Source organism: Chelon labrosus (genome assembly GCF_963514085.1).
Source record: "Chelon labrosus genome assembly, chromosome: 2".
Lineage (NCBI taxonomy): Eukaryota > Metazoa > Chordata > Actinopteri > Mugiliformes > Mugilidae > Chelon > Chelon labrosus.
The window spans coordinates 13,033,772-13,049,596 of NC_140338.1; the positions used below are offsets into that span (position 1 = coordinate 13,033,772).

The 15,825-nt window shown below is 43.4% G+C and overlaps 1 protein-coding gene across 1 annotated transcript in view; it reads right to left on the reverse strand.

The window, feature by feature from the left end:
- Nucleotides 1-296: 296 nt before the first annotated feature.
- Nucleotides 297-15,825, reverse strand: part of myo15ab (myosin XVAb) — a gene marked incomplete at its 5' end in the record, with an annotated part of 39,330 nt that continues 23,801 nt past the window's right edge. Inside the window, 33 exons of the mRNA XM_084572720.1 lie at nucleotides 297-671; nucleotides 769-909; nucleotides 994-1,127; nucleotides 1,755-1,888; nucleotides 2,610-2,743; nucleotides 2,828-2,988; nucleotides 3,650-3,746; nucleotides 3,836-3,913; nucleotides 5,220-5,314; nucleotides 5,394-5,524; nucleotides 5,629-5,711; nucleotides 5,806-5,879; nucleotides 6,131-6,203; nucleotides 6,309-6,378; nucleotides 6,550-6,668; nucleotides 6,768-6,973; nucleotides 9,067-9,141; nucleotides 9,232-9,343; nucleotides 9,501-9,642; nucleotides 9,926-10,044; nucleotides 10,145-10,260; nucleotides 10,370-10,445; nucleotides 10,560-10,619; nucleotides 10,717-10,832; nucleotides 11,882-11,999; nucleotides 12,042-12,216; nucleotides 13,271-13,331; nucleotides 13,521-13,616; nucleotides 13,756-13,987; nucleotides 14,207-14,581; nucleotides 14,664-14,728; nucleotides 14,821-14,889; nucleotides 15,032-15,140. Of these exons, the coding sequence (XP_084428846.1) occupies nucleotides 570-671; nucleotides 769-909; nucleotides 994-1,127; nucleotides 1,755-1,888; nucleotides 2,610-2,743; nucleotides 2,828-2,988; nucleotides 3,650-3,746; nucleotides 3,836-3,913; nucleotides 5,220-5,314; nucleotides 5,394-5,524; nucleotides 5,629-5,711; nucleotides 5,806-5,879; nucleotides 6,131-6,203; nucleotides 6,309-6,378; nucleotides 6,550-6,668; nucleotides 6,768-6,973; nucleotides 9,067-9,141; nucleotides 9,232-9,343; nucleotides 9,501-9,642; nucleotides 9,926-10,044; nucleotides 10,145-10,260; nucleotides 10,370-10,445; nucleotides 10,560-10,619; nucleotides 10,717-10,832; nucleotides 11,882-11,999; nucleotides 12,042-12,216; nucleotides 13,271-13,331; nucleotides 13,521-13,616; nucleotides 13,756-13,987; nucleotides 14,207-14,581; nucleotides 14,664-14,728; nucleotides 14,821-14,889; nucleotides 15,032-15,140 (3,948 nt within the window). The 3' untranslated portion in view covers nucleotides 297-569. The remainder of the gene's footprint in view (nucleotides 672-768; nucleotides 910-993; nucleotides 1,128-1,754; nucleotides 1,889-2,609; nucleotides 2,744-2,827; nucleotides 2,989-3,649; nucleotides 3,747-3,835; nucleotides 3,914-5,219; nucleotides 5,315-5,393; nucleotides 5,525-5,628; nucleotides 5,712-5,805; nucleotides 5,880-6,130; nucleotides 6,204-6,308; nucleotides 6,379-6,549; nucleotides 6,669-6,767; nucleotides 6,974-9,066; nucleotides 9,142-9,231; nucleotides 9,344-9,500; nucleotides 9,643-9,925; nucleotides 10,045-10,144; nucleotides 10,261-10,369; nucleotides 10,446-10,559; nucleotides 10,620-10,716; nucleotides 10,833-11,881; nucleotides 12,000-12,041; nucleotides 12,217-13,270; nucleotides 13,332-13,520; nucleotides 13,617-13,755; nucleotides 13,988-14,206; nucleotides 14,582-14,663; nucleotides 14,729-14,820; nucleotides 14,890-15,031; nucleotides 15,141-15,825) is intronic.

A 15,825-nucleotide genomic window follows, 5' to 3' on the forward strand; every position in this document is an offset into this window, starting at 1 on the left:
TATGTTTAGTTTTACTGTTTTTATAATTCTTAACATCAGATACTAATCATCCTTTAATCAATTAACCAGTGTAGACATAACTCTCTTTAGAAACCTTTTATTTTGGTAAAATATTCTTTACAAAATATGCATCAACATGGGCTGAAAACAACAATTGTTTACACTAACTTCAAATTTCACAATGAACCAATGTAATAAAAAATAAAAATAAAAAACATAGTACATATCCGTTACAAAACTTTACACTGACAAGGCACAGACCTGTGCGGCTTCCTCACGGTTCATTCACAGCTTCTGTACAGATTAAATATGCTGAATGTGAAATCTGTTAAAAGAATAACTGGTCAGGCTTCGGTTCAGTTATTGCACAACAATAATCAAAAGAAATGACTGACCTCAAGGCTTAGGGATCTTACATAATAGTGTGTGAGCGACATACAATAAATACCTGAAGGTGAGAAGAGGTAGGTTATTATTAAGGTTTTATCTAAGTGTGTGTCTGTGTGTGTGTGTGTGTGTGTGTGTGTGTGTGCATACAGTCCGTGCATACAGATAAGCCTGAGCATGTGTTACAGCATGGTGATTTCACTGGGTGGCAGAGTCAGCCTCTTCTCCCGCACAGACATCATGTTTTCCACTTGCATGGCGATGACCCGACACAGCTCCAGCCCCTGTGGACAAAGAAAACCAGCGTCGGCACGGAGACTGAAACACGTCCAGTAAAGACGACCTGTCTGTTGACTTGTCTGCGCTTCTGTGTTGTGATACCTGCTCCAGCTGCAGCTGAATGATGCGCTGTGTGTTCATGTCTCCCAAAGTGAGGTCCACATACGGGTAACTGGTTCCAGCGCTGGGCCTCTGGGTGCGGCTAGACTGCACCTCCACCAGGGGGACCACTGCCATCAGCTCCTGCAAACATTATAGCACAACCGGCAACTGAAACTTCTCGGCTCGTGTTCCCGAGTCATACAGGAAGCGTGTGCGGCTCCTTACGTGTGTGTTTTTGTGCAGGAAGTGGAGGCCGTGTTGATTGACAGCCAGAATACAGGGGGCGTAGAAGGTGGTGGAGCTGCTGCTGTGGATGTAGAAGAACGAGGAGCCGAACATGGGGAACGCACTGACCAGCCCTGCAAGCAAGAGGAGAGGCATATCATCTTATTTTATATTATATGTATACAGACACACTCAAGTCGAGTCATGTTAAGGACTTAATTAGGAACACCGTGCAGTCTGGAGCAATCTAATACAACGGCTCTGCCATGAATCAGACTTTATGACTATCACCTGTACTGTTTAATTCAATACAGTCCAGTATGCCGCCACCTGCTACTCAACCTCAATCACATACAATAAATACTACAGAAACTATAAATATATATTTATAAAAGTAGAATTTATTGACACTCCCTGGGTTTTCCCACTATACCCATTCCCAGTAAGAAATAAAAGTAAGTACATATTGAACAAATGTTTCAGTTCAGATAATTTTTTTGTTTGATTTCTCTTTCAACAAACCCACTGGAGAACATCTTTATATGATAAAGTGCCTTGATATTTAATTTTCAGCCCAATCCAGATAAGTCTGTCAAGTTTGCAGATCTATTTGTTATGGATTAATTCCTTGTTTCTCAATTTCACAATAGATTTTCCGAATAATGCACCATAAAACAACGTGCGGATGTCGTGTAATTGTGAAAATTTGTTCAGTTCAGCTAAAAATCACATTTTATTTTTGATGTGAACATTGATCTCACCCAGAAACTGAGCTCGGGCCTGATGCGGGTTCAGGGACTGCACTTGCTGCATGTGCTGCGTCACCATGGTAACCCACTGCTGGGGCGGCTGCTTTTTGAAGAGAGGCGTGGCAATGTACTCGGATAATTCGTGTCTGGAGGAAGAGAGAAACGCAATCTCAGATAAACAGTCTGCTTCACTCCGTGATTTCCAACATTTTCGGCGAAATGATTTTACACAACCGAGCGAGCCGCTCCGCTCCGCTTTCGGCTCTGTGTGTGTGTGGGAGGAAAGAGATGTTGATAACAGCGGCAAGGGCATGAAATCCTGAGAAGAGTTTTTAAAGCTGAGAAAGTACAGTCATGCCTGTTAAACTGAGTCTGTGTTACCAGAACTGCTACAAGCGAAGTCAAAATCTTTTACTTTTTACTGTTTTTCTCCATTTTCATCTCAACTTATAGTTTAACATACTAAACTGTTGTTAAGGTATTTCTGCTCTTCCGCACTGATATTATGATGGGAAATTCTTATAGATAAACTATGGTGGGTTTAGGTGCTACGACTGACTTCTATGCACACGTATTGTTTTAGAAAACTAATGTATCTATGAGCATATTAATGTTTCTAGATGCATCAGTGTAAATGATCACTGTGCTTCTGTGAGTATTAACGGCTATATCCACTATTCTTGCTGTTTTTATCGCAGTTTTCTTTTAATTTGTATTTGCTCAACTTTAGAACTACATAAATGTGATAAACTTGGGGGATTATCATCAACGTGAATAATAAAAAACTCAAATATAGGCTAAATACGCGATCAGTCCTCTTTGTGGATGATTAGAACCGTGATTTTTTAACTGGTGCTGTTTTCTCACATGCTGGGGATGAAGATGATGTCTTTGACTCTGTGCTGCAAAGCGGACAGCTTGGAGAGCTGGTGGAACTGCTGATCGCTCACTTTTCCGTGCGGGAGAACGTTCAGCAGACCTTTACGGTAGTCTGGAAGGATCTGCATGTGCACACAAAACCAAGTTATAAACCGGGAGATGCGTAAACTGTCGACGTGCCGCATGTGAACCGTCCCCCGTCTCACCTGGTTGTAGTGCATGGCGACACAGAGCTCATTCTCAAACTTCAGCGGCTGAGTCCAGACGACCCGTCTGAACCAGAAGCTGTAGTTGGCGTCGACCAACTCGGCCTCAGTCGCCACATCCAGGATGTACTCTTGTTTGTTCAGAGGACGCACATTCTGACCTGAACACAGGGAATAATTTATATTACAAATATTAACATTATAAGGGATTTCCCATCTAAATGCCCAGTATCTGACCTCTACTAAAACGAGTTAAATCTACTGACACACATTCTCTGGAAGGTCATGCTGCCACATGCTGCGTAACCTGCTGTGCTTCAGAGTAGCACATGAGCGGGAGTAGCAGTCAGCTGGTGTCATGTGAAGATATTTAACCCCTTAACTTTCAACCCTCTTTTTACTAAAAAAAAATAAATAAAAGAACAAAAATCTTGGAGGATTTCTGTTTCTTGGACACTCAGGTTGAAAACAGCGTCCAGCAGAAAACATAAAAAACTTCCATTTCGCTGTGTATGCAATAAGAAACTATTGCTTCTATTAAAATGGTTCACACTGTCTGAGAGTTTACTGTGAGAGAGTTTTGTGGCACAAGAGTCGTAAATGAAAGCTTGACATGGAGCCATGTCTGGTTCTTTTGCCATGACAGCTTTATCAGGACTCAACAACAGGAATGACTTTCTCCCACAGCCAGAAACCAGAGAACCCGCTGACATTCGATCTGTGAATGGATCTGCTTCACTGACAAGGACAAGGAGGCAGACATCATGTGAAAAGTTTAATGAGTGTGTGTTTCTGAGTGTGTGTGTGTGTGTGTGGGCACACCTCTGTTGGTCACTAAAAACACAGCGTATTCTTCCATCGAATCCAGCCTGTGTAAACCCATCTCATAACACAACTCCTCGATCACCTCAAGGGCAACCTGAAAAAACACGACGGCATCAGCACAGACACACGAAACGCATCAAAATCCTCCTAACTGCCTTGCACACCAGTGATAGCTGGACTTACAGAACACGTTTTGATTTTCACGTGTCGTTCGATGCCTCCGGGAAAGAGGAACAGCTGACGCTTTGAACTTCGGCCCGCCTGATGAAGCACAAACACAAAGGATATGACAGGATATGACTAATTTTCTCATATCCCTAACACGAGAACAAAAACACAAAGCACCGCTCCACAGCACTTCTCAACATTTCATTTCGTATATGATTCATTGTTATAAGAATGCAGTTAATTAAGGTGTTATTTCTATAAATCCTAAACTCAACACTTTATTTGTTTCTCATTAAGCTCCCTCCTGTTTGTGGCACTCAGCCCAAGGCCCCCCTGGTTCCTAAATAAATCTTTAAAAACGGCTACAGTTGCACGTTTTAATTATTCACTAAAACAGCTGGGCACTGCACTTTGTGCCAGATGTTGCTGAAATTGGACTAAATTGTGTATTTGTTTGGAACTATTTTCAGGCTATAATCCCCGGGAGCGTGTCAATGCATGGCTCACTGATGTGTTAGTTGCTGTCACACTGAAGCGAAGAGCTAAATCAGGCTTTGGATACACGTGCTACTAGAATCAAATCATTACTGGTTTTGGTCTTTTTTAATGAGATCAGTTATAATAAGAAAATAATACAATAACATTCTTCAAAATGAGCTCCAATTAAACCACATTAAACCCATGCTTAATAATAATACAACCTGCACCTTATTTCTGGCATAAAACACTATCGTTTACTAACCCATATAACTTTTGTGTAATTTGCATTAATTTGGGAAATATTTAAATCTGTGTATATCCATATAGTGGGAGTGACTGGGGCACCGAAATGCAGCCTCTAAATAACTCATTATCTGCCGCGAAACTCGCTCATTTCACTAATATTTCGTTATGATACGCTAGTGCTATTCCCCGTTGAGTCCAGAGTTACCTGTTATCATCATCCGGGGTCTGTAGATTACAGACAGGTTAACAAGCCGACCGTCGCAGGTGCGCGCAACGCTCAGGGATGACATCATCCAGGTCAGAACACATCATCCGGCTTCTGTAGGTCAATCTACAGACGCCGGATGATGATAACAGGTAACTCCAGACTCAACAGGGAATAGTACTAGCGTATCATAACAAAATATTGAAGAAATGAACGAGTTTCGTGGCAGATAATGTGTTATTTAGAGGCTGCGTTTCGGTGCCCCAGTCACTCCCACTATATGGATATGTATGCTGATCTAAATATCTCCTGACTGACTACGAATTACACAAAAGTTATATGGGTGAGTAAACGATCATATTTTATGCCAGAAATAAGGTCCAGGTTGTAAAAAACAGTAGTTCCCCTTTAAGTAAAGGATCCGGGTATGTCCTGCACCACTACAGATAAATAAGAGGAGGCACTGACCATCATAGCCTTCAGCTCCATGCTGTTGGGGGGAACAATGCGACCGCCAAACTGGAACGTCTTCTTCAAATTCTGCTCGCACGCTTTAGCTATGCCTAGACGTATTTGAAGGATGTGTTACACGCTGACAGCTTAGTAATGTGTAAAGCAGATTCAAATGTGTGTGCTCTTCACCCTGATACTGTGCCCCCGCGCTCCGAGAGGCCTGCTGCAGGAACTTGAGCAGGAAGGGCTTGAGGACTTCAGAGCAGCGATGGAAAGCAGTCAGGATGTACAGCAGCCTCCAGCCGCGTTGGCAACTGTCGCTGCGGAGCACAAAAAGTGCACACAAACACACTCGGGATCACAGGATCAGTGACAGAAGAGGCTTGCGGTGTGCACGTCGTTGAAGTGCGGCCGGCAGACTTACGGTTTGGAGCTGGTGTTAGCGGTAAGCTGTTTGAGGAGTTGGCAGTAAGCCTCGTCTCTCATCAAGGTGAACTCTCCTATGAGCTGAGGAGAGGACACACACACACGCAGACACATTTTATACACACGAATTGTCATAGAGAACTGTCGCCCAATAAATAATTCTGTGCATGTTTACCTTGAGGAAAGTGCCGACCACTTCCTGTTCTGTCAGTCCCCTTGGCGAAGAGTCACCCATGAAGCGCATTATAGCTAAACAACCAGGACATGCACATGTCAACAACATTTAAGTCTTATTAAAAAAGCATATTTTGTGGAGATATACACTGGATGGTTTCATTTGTATACCATTAGTTGAACTGCACACAACTCTAGGGATTAAAACTGCTTCCAGGCAACGACACCGGATACAAGAGCGTCTTGTTTTAACAGAGGATGAATCAGAGGCCAGATGTAATAAGATGATGTAATTAGAGGAGAGGTGGGAGAAGGTGAGCACTTACACAGGAAGAGATCGGCGGCCACTCTGTTCATGGCTGGGTCAGTGAACTCAATGAGAGACTGAGTCAGAGGAGTCTGCACAGGACGAAATCAGGAAAGAAAAGCATAAACGTGAACAACTGACTCCCCTCAGCAGCACGATGCGAAGACGACAGAAATGGTTAGGAGTTAAGAGGGCACCTTGGAAAACTTGATCATTTCGCTGGGCTCTCTGGAGTCTCTGTTCTTGCTTTTGCTCTTCAGGGAATCTCTGAGGACAGAATCAGTCACAGTGTGTTTCTTAAACAATGTGTCATGTTTTATAAGTTAGAGTTGAGTCAAATTAGTCTGTGAAAAGTGAAATAACTATTCAAATCATACTTTAACACAGAACTTGTGTAAATGTATGTACTAGAGGCCAAACTGTGTGGTTGTGTCTCACCCCTTCCCGCCGGGTGCCTGTCTGAAATACTTCTTGGCAAACTCCAACATGTCATATTTAGTGTCCTGCAGGGCCCTCTCATCCAGGTCTCCATCAGAAAAGCCGTCAAGGGAAACTTTCTGAAAGGCAAAGAGTGACAGAGAAAAACAACATTTCAGTCTGACAGACAAACAACAAACATATGTGAGTGTGTGTGTGTGTGTGTATGTGCCTGTGACCTCAATAGTTTGATCTATCTCATGCGCTGCCATCGTGGACGCCACGGCTACGGCAACGGCCGACGACACGGCGAACTGTCCCGCTCCACCTCGAGGCTCCGTCTTACGATCCAGGGGCAGCGACAAGAAGTCTGGAGGAGCGACGGGATGGACGCACTCGGTCGGGAACGCGCCCGAGCGGCCGAACACGGCGCCGAACTTCCAGCCTGACGCACAAACACACAGCACATGAGTTGCAAACAATCCTTCTCTGTGCTGTAAGTCCTGATCGATATCTGCCTTTCCTCCAGGAGTAGGACAGCTTTTCCTTTAAACTAGTCAGGCCCTTATCTACAGGCTTTTTCCTTATCATTTACAAGACCTGACCTCCTCGGTTGCTCCGCTGATAACCTGGCACATAATACTAATTATAGATACTGAACCCACGGGTGTTTCTGTCAGACATTATCTACCTGTGTGTTCCAGGGTGAGGACACCGTATAGACTTTCATTTATCTCATGGTATTAGCTTGAAACTATGTGTTCCCAAACATCACCTGGTTGTACTGTTTATCCATTATAAAGATAACACCACAATAATCCATATTTTTATATTAACAGTAGATAAAACAGCTAGGTATACTGGGAAAAGAAGCTGTTTGCACCTCTATTGAGCATTTCAGCTACTTTAATCTCATTGTTATTGTTTTGTGGTTCATTATTTTCTTGTTTTCTTCTCAACACTCTCATAAGCCTCATTTCCATAGAGTGTTTTATGCTACAGTACCTGCACCAAATGGTTGTTAATTTAGTGTCATCAGTAGATGGTGGAAACCAAAACAGAGCTAAAAGTTGAGTAAGCATTGTCGCTACAATCCTCTACAGAGCAATGACTCTGTCTGCTAGATTTGCAAATAAGCAAAAGTTGGCTAACCAGTCAGAGTTAATAAATTTAATCAATATTCAAAATCTTGCTGTTAATGTTTTCATCCACAGACTGTATAAAGATGGACGGAACAGCTCCTCACGAGTGAAGCTAAAACAAGTAGAGCTCCCCCTGGTGGCTGGCTGCAGTATAGGCCATAAGCTCCACCCCCTCCATGTTAGTGGACGAGACTTGGGCCAAACGAAAACACTAAAATACACAATAAATTTTTTTTTCAAGGATAGTTTCTGTCATTTTAGGTAATTAATATAACACTGATGCATGTTCAAGTGTCAAAAAAAAGCCTGTTTCGTTTTTGTAAGTTTTTGTTAGTTAGTTGACGCTATAGAAACAGGATGTGACATCATGATGACTACCGGTTGCAATGCCAACCACTCTGTGAAGTGGTCCAGTAGAATTGGAAATTAAAAAAAAAAAAAAGTACAATCCAACATTTCTTTGTAACTGGTGGAGCATAGTGAGTCTGGCGGAAATGTGAGCAGTTGATCAATAACGTGGCTCCAGTCTTGGACCGTACTGCTCTGCTCCAAACTCGCAAGATGACGCTGCCCGTATCCCCGGGAAAATAGCATCAGTTTGGCCAATGTAAGGAAGTGGGGATGCATTGTCCATATTTACATACAGTCTATGCATTCAGCTGTATATCATCACCTGAGAATAATAATAATTGTGTCTCTGTTTAGAATGAGGCCTTCATATCTATATTCTCTACTTTGTTATGTATGAACATGCACGTGTGCACTTTTCCTGAAACCCTGTGGGTTTATAGCAAATGGTACATGAAAATTGTGAAAGTTCACATACTGCGTTGTGTTTTTATGTTGCCATATATTGGATTCAACAACCTGAGCATGTCCCCGCTATGTGAGGTTCATTTATGGACAGATTTTACGTCCAGATTTCAGGGCTCATAGAAAAAAACAAACACATCACAATAAATTACAAATATGTGTGCGGGTGCACTTTCATCGCTGCCTGCCTTACCTAGTACTTGTTTTGACGTGACGTCTATGAGCCTATTTCATCTTTTATGTCCTCGAGAAACAACATGAATCAATATTTTTTTGAAATTGCCCTGCCATCTTCCATCTGGAAAATAATTTTCTGATGCAATATTGTATTTAAAGAGCGCCATGGGCACTGTCGACATCCCTGCACCTATTTCTCCTTGGCTTAAAACTGCTGTCATATCTCCAGGGTACACAGACGCTGTCCAGGTTAGTAAATCTTTCAAAGCTGTCATTTTATAACTGTCACCTTGTTTATATATGGGCTCTGGATGCGACTCACCTGGGTACCTCGTTCAAAAATATATAAAGATGATAAATCTGATTGTGTTTTTAATTAAAAGGATTTGATTTTATGAGCACGTACCAAAGTCTTGAGTGTCTCTCTTCAGATCCTCCAAAAACACGACCTTCTTCCTCACCACACACCCATAGCTGTAACCTGGAGGAGACAAGCGTTCATCTGTTCAGATGACAGATTCAGCCAGGGAGGACTGAGATGAAGATGTCTTCCACTACAGCAGTGCCTCACCTTTCTCCAGACCATCCATAACCTGAAGCCTGATGATGTCACCCTTGTGGAAAGTGAGCATCGTGCGATCGTCTGTCACAAAGTTACGCTCTGCGACCACATAGTCTGAGTCCTGAAAGAAAGAAAGGGAAGGACACACATGAATGGATACTCCCAGAGTGCTACATATGAATGTTTTCATAGCATGCAGGACTGTACCAGTCAAACCAAACTGATTTCTGTTTATATTTATCATGTAGGAATTGTGTTTGTGTGTGTGTATACTGTGCCTTTTTGATCTCATTGATGAAGGTGTCTATGAGGTGTTTGACTTGAAGGGCCTTGGCTGAGAACAGGATCAGCTTCTCATTGGTCAGATTGAACTCCAGCATGTTCTCGGAGGGGATGGTCACAAACAAGATGTCTGCATAGCTGAGAAAAACACAGTAAAAACTGAAAATGAACTGAAGCTGAAAATAAAAAATGACATCTTGCCTCAAAAATCCAGCACTGATCAATCTGTACCCAAAAATATAAATATAAATATTCTTCTGAATGATTAAAAGGATGTTGAGATAGTGGACACATGTAAGTGATGGACTGCTCGCCTGACATCAGCTCTAAATGGTAAAATACACTCATCTTTCATCGTGGTTTATCAAACGAGATGAAAGAAATACAAATGGAAACACAAGACAAAAATAACAGCACGTACGTGTAGGGTCGTAGGACCCTGAAGTAGTCTGGAGCCGCAGCGCTGCTTTTAACAGTCTTCAGCAATTTGATGCCACTGTGGGACACTGACAACACCTGCACACCTGTTCCTACGCTACCCTGCACTCACGCAGAAGCGCGTGTAAACAAACAGAGATTTAATAAGATTAAAACAACACACTCAAATTATTTTCTTCTAGGGATTCGACGGCATCCTCACCGAGGCAGGGAAAAGTCGGGAGAAGTATATTTCCCAGGTCTCTCTGGCCGCCGTGACGATCGTTTTCTTCACGTGTTCCTCCACCGGATCCATATTCTGTTCAACGCCGTGTTTGGCTGCAATTCACACAAACACGGACACACAAGCTCATGAATGTCAAAGAGACGCGCTTGCATTAGAGCATACGGTCTTAAAAAGTGTCTCCGGGAAGAACAGACAGACTACCGAAAAGAGCCTTCATTTTCTGCCTTTCATCCCGGGTGATGCGAACACACGCCTCAGACAGGGTGTCGTTCACTATCTGAGGAGAGGAGAGGAGAGGAGAGGAGAGTTCTTAGAAGTAACATAGTTGTACGTTTCTGTGATATTTTTGTTCCCAACTAATCCTGCTGGTTACAAGTTAAAAAAAGGTTACCTGTTTGAAAATGAGATCTAGCACCAGAGGGTTGTTGAAGCTGTCTTTGGGATAGAAAACCTATGAAAGAAAAACATTTTGGATTCCTGTTCATTTTAGCAAGCAAGGCACTTTTAGTATTAGTGTTGACCTCATGTATTTGTGTATACACACGCACCTCCTTCCTGAGATACAGTCTCCAGGGAACGTTGGTGTAGGTGTAGTGTTCTTCGTTGGTGCGCTGGTGAAGCTGCGTCTGGATGGTCTCTGTCTCTACCGGAAGCTCTCGAGAAACTGGATCAAACATCACACTCTTATTGACAAGCAGGCCTAAAAGTTAAGCAGGTGTAACATCTACTATGGTCACCGTTTATATTGAGTGTGTTAGCGTTAGCGACACTTGTTGATCGGCATTAAACTGCGTGTGATGGTGCAGGTGGGGGAGTTTTGTAATCATTTGGGTCCACTGTTGGTTTATTACAGAGTATGTTGGAGCATTTTATTATTCTAATTTTTATTCTAATTCAGGCATAACATTATGACCACCTTCGTAATATTGTGTAGGTCTCCCTTGTGCATCCAAAACAGCTGTGACTCATCAGAGAATGGACTTCTGAGGGTGTCTTGTGGTGTCTGGCAACAGGATGTTGTTAGTGGGGGCCTTTAGGTCCTATGGGTTGAGGGGAGGGGCCTCTGTGGATCAGGCCTGTTCCTGATCATCCCACAGACACATGATCAGTTTGGGATCTAGCGAAGTTGGAAGCCAGGTCAACACCTTGTGCTGTTCTTCATGTTTTTTGAGTTGTTCCTAAACCGTTTTTGCGTGTGTCCGTTTCTGCATCCTGCTGGGGATGGCTGCTGCCATCAAGGAGTGTCACTGCTATGGGGTGGGGGTGTCTGGTCTGGACCAGGTGGGTGGTACATGTCTAATTAACATCCACATGAATGAGTGCCAGGTCCAAAAGTTTCCATGTTATTCACTTCTGCTGCGAGTGGTTTTAATGTTGTGGCTGATTAGTGTATACTGTAGATTTATTTAACAGGTTGGCTTAGAGGCTCAGACAATAGACAGGAGCATGTAAAATTAACATATTTTTGTGGATTGCGTTCCACTTTTGTTGCAGTGTAGTAAAGTAAAAGAATAAAACATGAATAAGAAATAGAAAACTCAGACTCAGGCTTTTTGTGAAGCAGGAAAAGAATTCAAGATTATGTTCAACACTTATTTTTATGATCTTATGAAAAAGAATGGATTTAAACCAAGCAGAAAACACCAAAAAGTTCCTTATCACTGCGAAGTGTTTTAAACCTCGTTTGTAAAGGAATATGTAGAAAAGTTGTACCTGGGGGAGGTATGGGGAGTGGGCGATCAGTTGCTCTTGTCTTTGTGCCCTTGGTGGCTTTAACTCTGCCCTCTTTCGCTCCAGATTCAGGGGGTGACTGGGCAACAGGACGCCTGGGCTGGAGAGAAACAGAAACATTCCCTTATATAACTAGTTTTTAACACTGACGGATGATGAAGGTGGTTATTATGGTAGATATTGTTATTTGTGTGTATTTTTTGGGCACTTGTGCGTGTGTGTCTACCTGTGGAGCAGGAGGGTTGTCCATCTGGGGTTTGAGGATCTGTAGAGCTTCATCATGAGCCGTTTGTTTCCTCCTGAACTTCCCCTCCGGTCTGCTAAATTCATCCATACAACGTCAACATCACACATCACAGTCTGCAGGATTTCTCGACCGCCTGTCTGCAGTGTTCAATTTAGGCACAGCTATTTCCGTGACTGCAGGGCAACATAAATATATGCATTTAAAAGAAACTAAATTATAACTTGTAGGCCTTCTGGAGAAAATATAAACGCAGAGCTAAATCCTCACCCTTAAAGCTGCAACCGGTCAACGGGGTCATGCCAGTGAAAGCATTTATATCTTTGAGCTTGTGTGTCGGCATTGTTGTGTAATTACGCCACCAAGACTGTAGGTGGTGACAATTCACCTGTGCTGACTTTCACTCTGTACACAGTTCTAGTGGTGGCTCAATTGGAGTTAATAAATGTGTATTAACAGTTTACTTTCACTGAAATCACTTCAGCACGGAACACAAACAAGACGTCTGGGTAGAAGTTGTGTATGAGGCTGAGCAAGGGAAGAATTGTCTGTGCTCTTACGGTCTTACTGTAGTTACTTTACTGGGGAGGTGCTCATCTAGAAGTGACGTGCAACTATAAATTAAGCATAGCCAGTCACTCTCTGTGTTTGCATGTGTGTGGTCTTTTGTTGTGGAGCCATTTTGACACTGTGGGTCAATTTGTTTTCTGGGACCTGTGACTTTTTGAGGTTTAGAGTATAGTTACATTTGGGTAATTTAGGCTTTTAGTTGAGATGGCTAGTGTCAGAGAACACATCACGTCAATGGAAAGTCCTCACAAAGACAGAAACACAAGTTTGTGTGTGCGCGTGCTCTTGTACAGATATCTTTCTGAGGACCAGTTTATAGTTTTACACCTTCGGAGAGAGGACATTTGTGCAAAGTGAGGACATGGCCGGTCCTCACTTCTTCACCAGGCGGCTTGAGGGTTAAGACTCAGTTTTAGGGTAAAGGTTACGATTAGGTTATGGTTAGGATTAGGGAAAGGGCTAGGCACTCAGGTGAGATGGTTAGGGGTTAGGAAATGCATTATGTCAATGAATGTCTTCACAAAGATAAACATACGTGTGTGTGTGTGTAATCTTACCTTTTTTCAGGTAGCAGTGGGTCAGGTGTTGGTGGGGGGGAGTTGTACCTTTTGATGATTTCTTTGAAATAATATGAAGCATATGAGGTTAGAATGGACATAGTGGAGATAATGTGGAGTATTATATTTAGTTTTGCTGTTTAAAGTCCAAACACTGTGTCAATACGACAAGGCAAGATAAGATAATCCTTTATTTATCCCACAGTGAGGGAGAGAGTAAACAGTAAAGAACCATACTGTGTGAAGCTACCTTGAATATCTTGGCTGGGGACGACATGATCTGAAGTCTGAGCTGAATACTTCACCACCTCTACAGCAGGGGGCGGAGGAGACGTCACAACTGGGGCTAAACACAGACACAGAACAACACAGCCGGTAAGTTATTCTCTATTTTGTGAGGCTCCCTCAAGTAAGAGTTTTAGTTAAAGGGACTGAAGGGACACTCTGTTCCTCCCTTGCTCATGCTTTCTCTGCCTCTCTCTTACCAAACTTCTTGGCCGGTTTGTCTTTGTTCATGGGGATGCCTGGAGCCTTTCTCTGGGAGACACTGTCCTTACCTAACTGAGAGAGGACGGAGAAGGATGCACTCAAGATTTTGCAGATGTTACATTTTGTCTTTTTTGAAAACACCGGCACTGCTTGCACTGTACTGTGAAATTTTGACTTTATTTTAACATTCTTGGTAAACTCATGTGACGCTGTGAAGCATTTGAAGAGCTGAAAGCGAAATATTGAACCATTGTAAGTGAAATAATATTCTTGTTTCACTTACAGATGCACTTGATTTCCAAGCTACTGCTCATTATCTTGGCTACACAGTTATTTCTGTTTCAAATAAACTATTTATTCTTTACATCTCAACTTTAGTTTGTCTACATATACCTTCTTAGCACTGTGATTTGCAGTTTGCAACAACGATGTGTCACTGTTACTGACCTGTGCAGCAGTGTTATCTTTAGATCCTTTGGTCATTTTGGTAGATACTTGCTGAGGGTTGGAGGCCTGAGGCCGAGGCTGAGGCTGAGCTTGAGGCTGCAAAGAGGCTTGTTCCTGTTGAGCAGAGGGAAGATAGGGGCTCGGCGGGATGTCTGCTGCAGCATAGGGAGTGGGAGTGAAGTTTGCGTAGGGGCTCGGTGGGATGTTTGCATATGGACTTGGTGGTATGACAGCATAAGGGCTGGCTGGGGCATACGGGCTCATCGGAGGGTGATTGAGCAGCGGACTCATGGGAGGGCTCGTGATCGGGGAGGTGGGAGGGCTTGACACGGGGCTGCTGACAATGGCCATTGCTTGCATAGTCATCTGCTGGGCCTGAAAAAAAGAAAATGACACATCAGGTCCAGAACAGTGGCTGTGAAACAGATAAACAGACAGATCCAGACTGAGGGGTTACCATGATGATGGCCTGCTGGTTCACAATCGCCTGCTGCTGCTGGGCCAAAACAGCCTGCTGGGCATCTGGAGGAGGAGCACAGTAAACAGGATGGAAGGGTGGAAAATAATGTTTGATGAGTTTCTCTCTCACATTCGTCATCAAACTCGATACGAACCAGGTGTCACAGGCGCCACTGCAGCGACGGGAGGCGCCATCACGCCTCCCACAGGAAGGACTCTCACAGCTGTGGACACAAACACACACCGGGATCAGATTTCTCTCAGACTTCAAATGTGTTTTGAAGAATTGCACTTGCAAATCATCCATGAGAATATCGAGGTGCAAAGGTGCGAATATTGGGCATGTGTGCCTGTTTTATGACAGACCTCCAGGTGGAGGAGGGGGGCGGGTGGATTGCCCCTGCTGTTGCCACCCCTCACCAACTCCCCCAGCCCCCTTCATCCTGCTAGACAGTCCTGCAGCTGATTCCACTTCCTGTGAAGAGAGACAGGCAGACAAACTGAAATCTGATGACAGCATGAATGCATAAGGAAAGATGAAGACAGGCGGAGGAATACTCCACGGAAAATCTATCTTTTAATGTTTTGTTTTCAAAAACTGAATATATATTCGTCCGATTGGAGGAATTCCTCTCTTCAAAGGGCAGCTGTTCCGATCAGAAATCAGCCACTGACCCATAAATCTTCAGGAGTGTGTGTGTTTGTAGGCCGTGTCTCATTAAATAGTAAGTCCTTCATTTGCCAGAGTGTCAGTCCCTCGTAAGCAGATCCCCACGTTGCCTGGGTGGGAAATCACCGTGGCGATCTAGTCGCCGTGACAGTTACGGTAACTGGGTAACGTAATAGGTTGCTGGGTGGAAGAGTTCTGTAGAACACATCTGATACATGCTAATTCCTGTCAGCCACATCCGATAGCGTGGCAGACATTCACCACATCACCTTCCCAGCTGAAGACTGATAGATGCAACGTGGCCAGCACTCACTGCACCATTGCCCTGACCAGATACGTAAGGGTTTAGTGATATATTCAAATATTCAGAACTGATATTTAGCCTAATGCTTGTGGTGGAGGCGAAGCTGGTAATTTACTGCTATCTTCAGGAAAAACAGGTCACGAAGAGCTGCCTGGTGGATGTTCAGTGTACGGTGTGAAAGGGAGA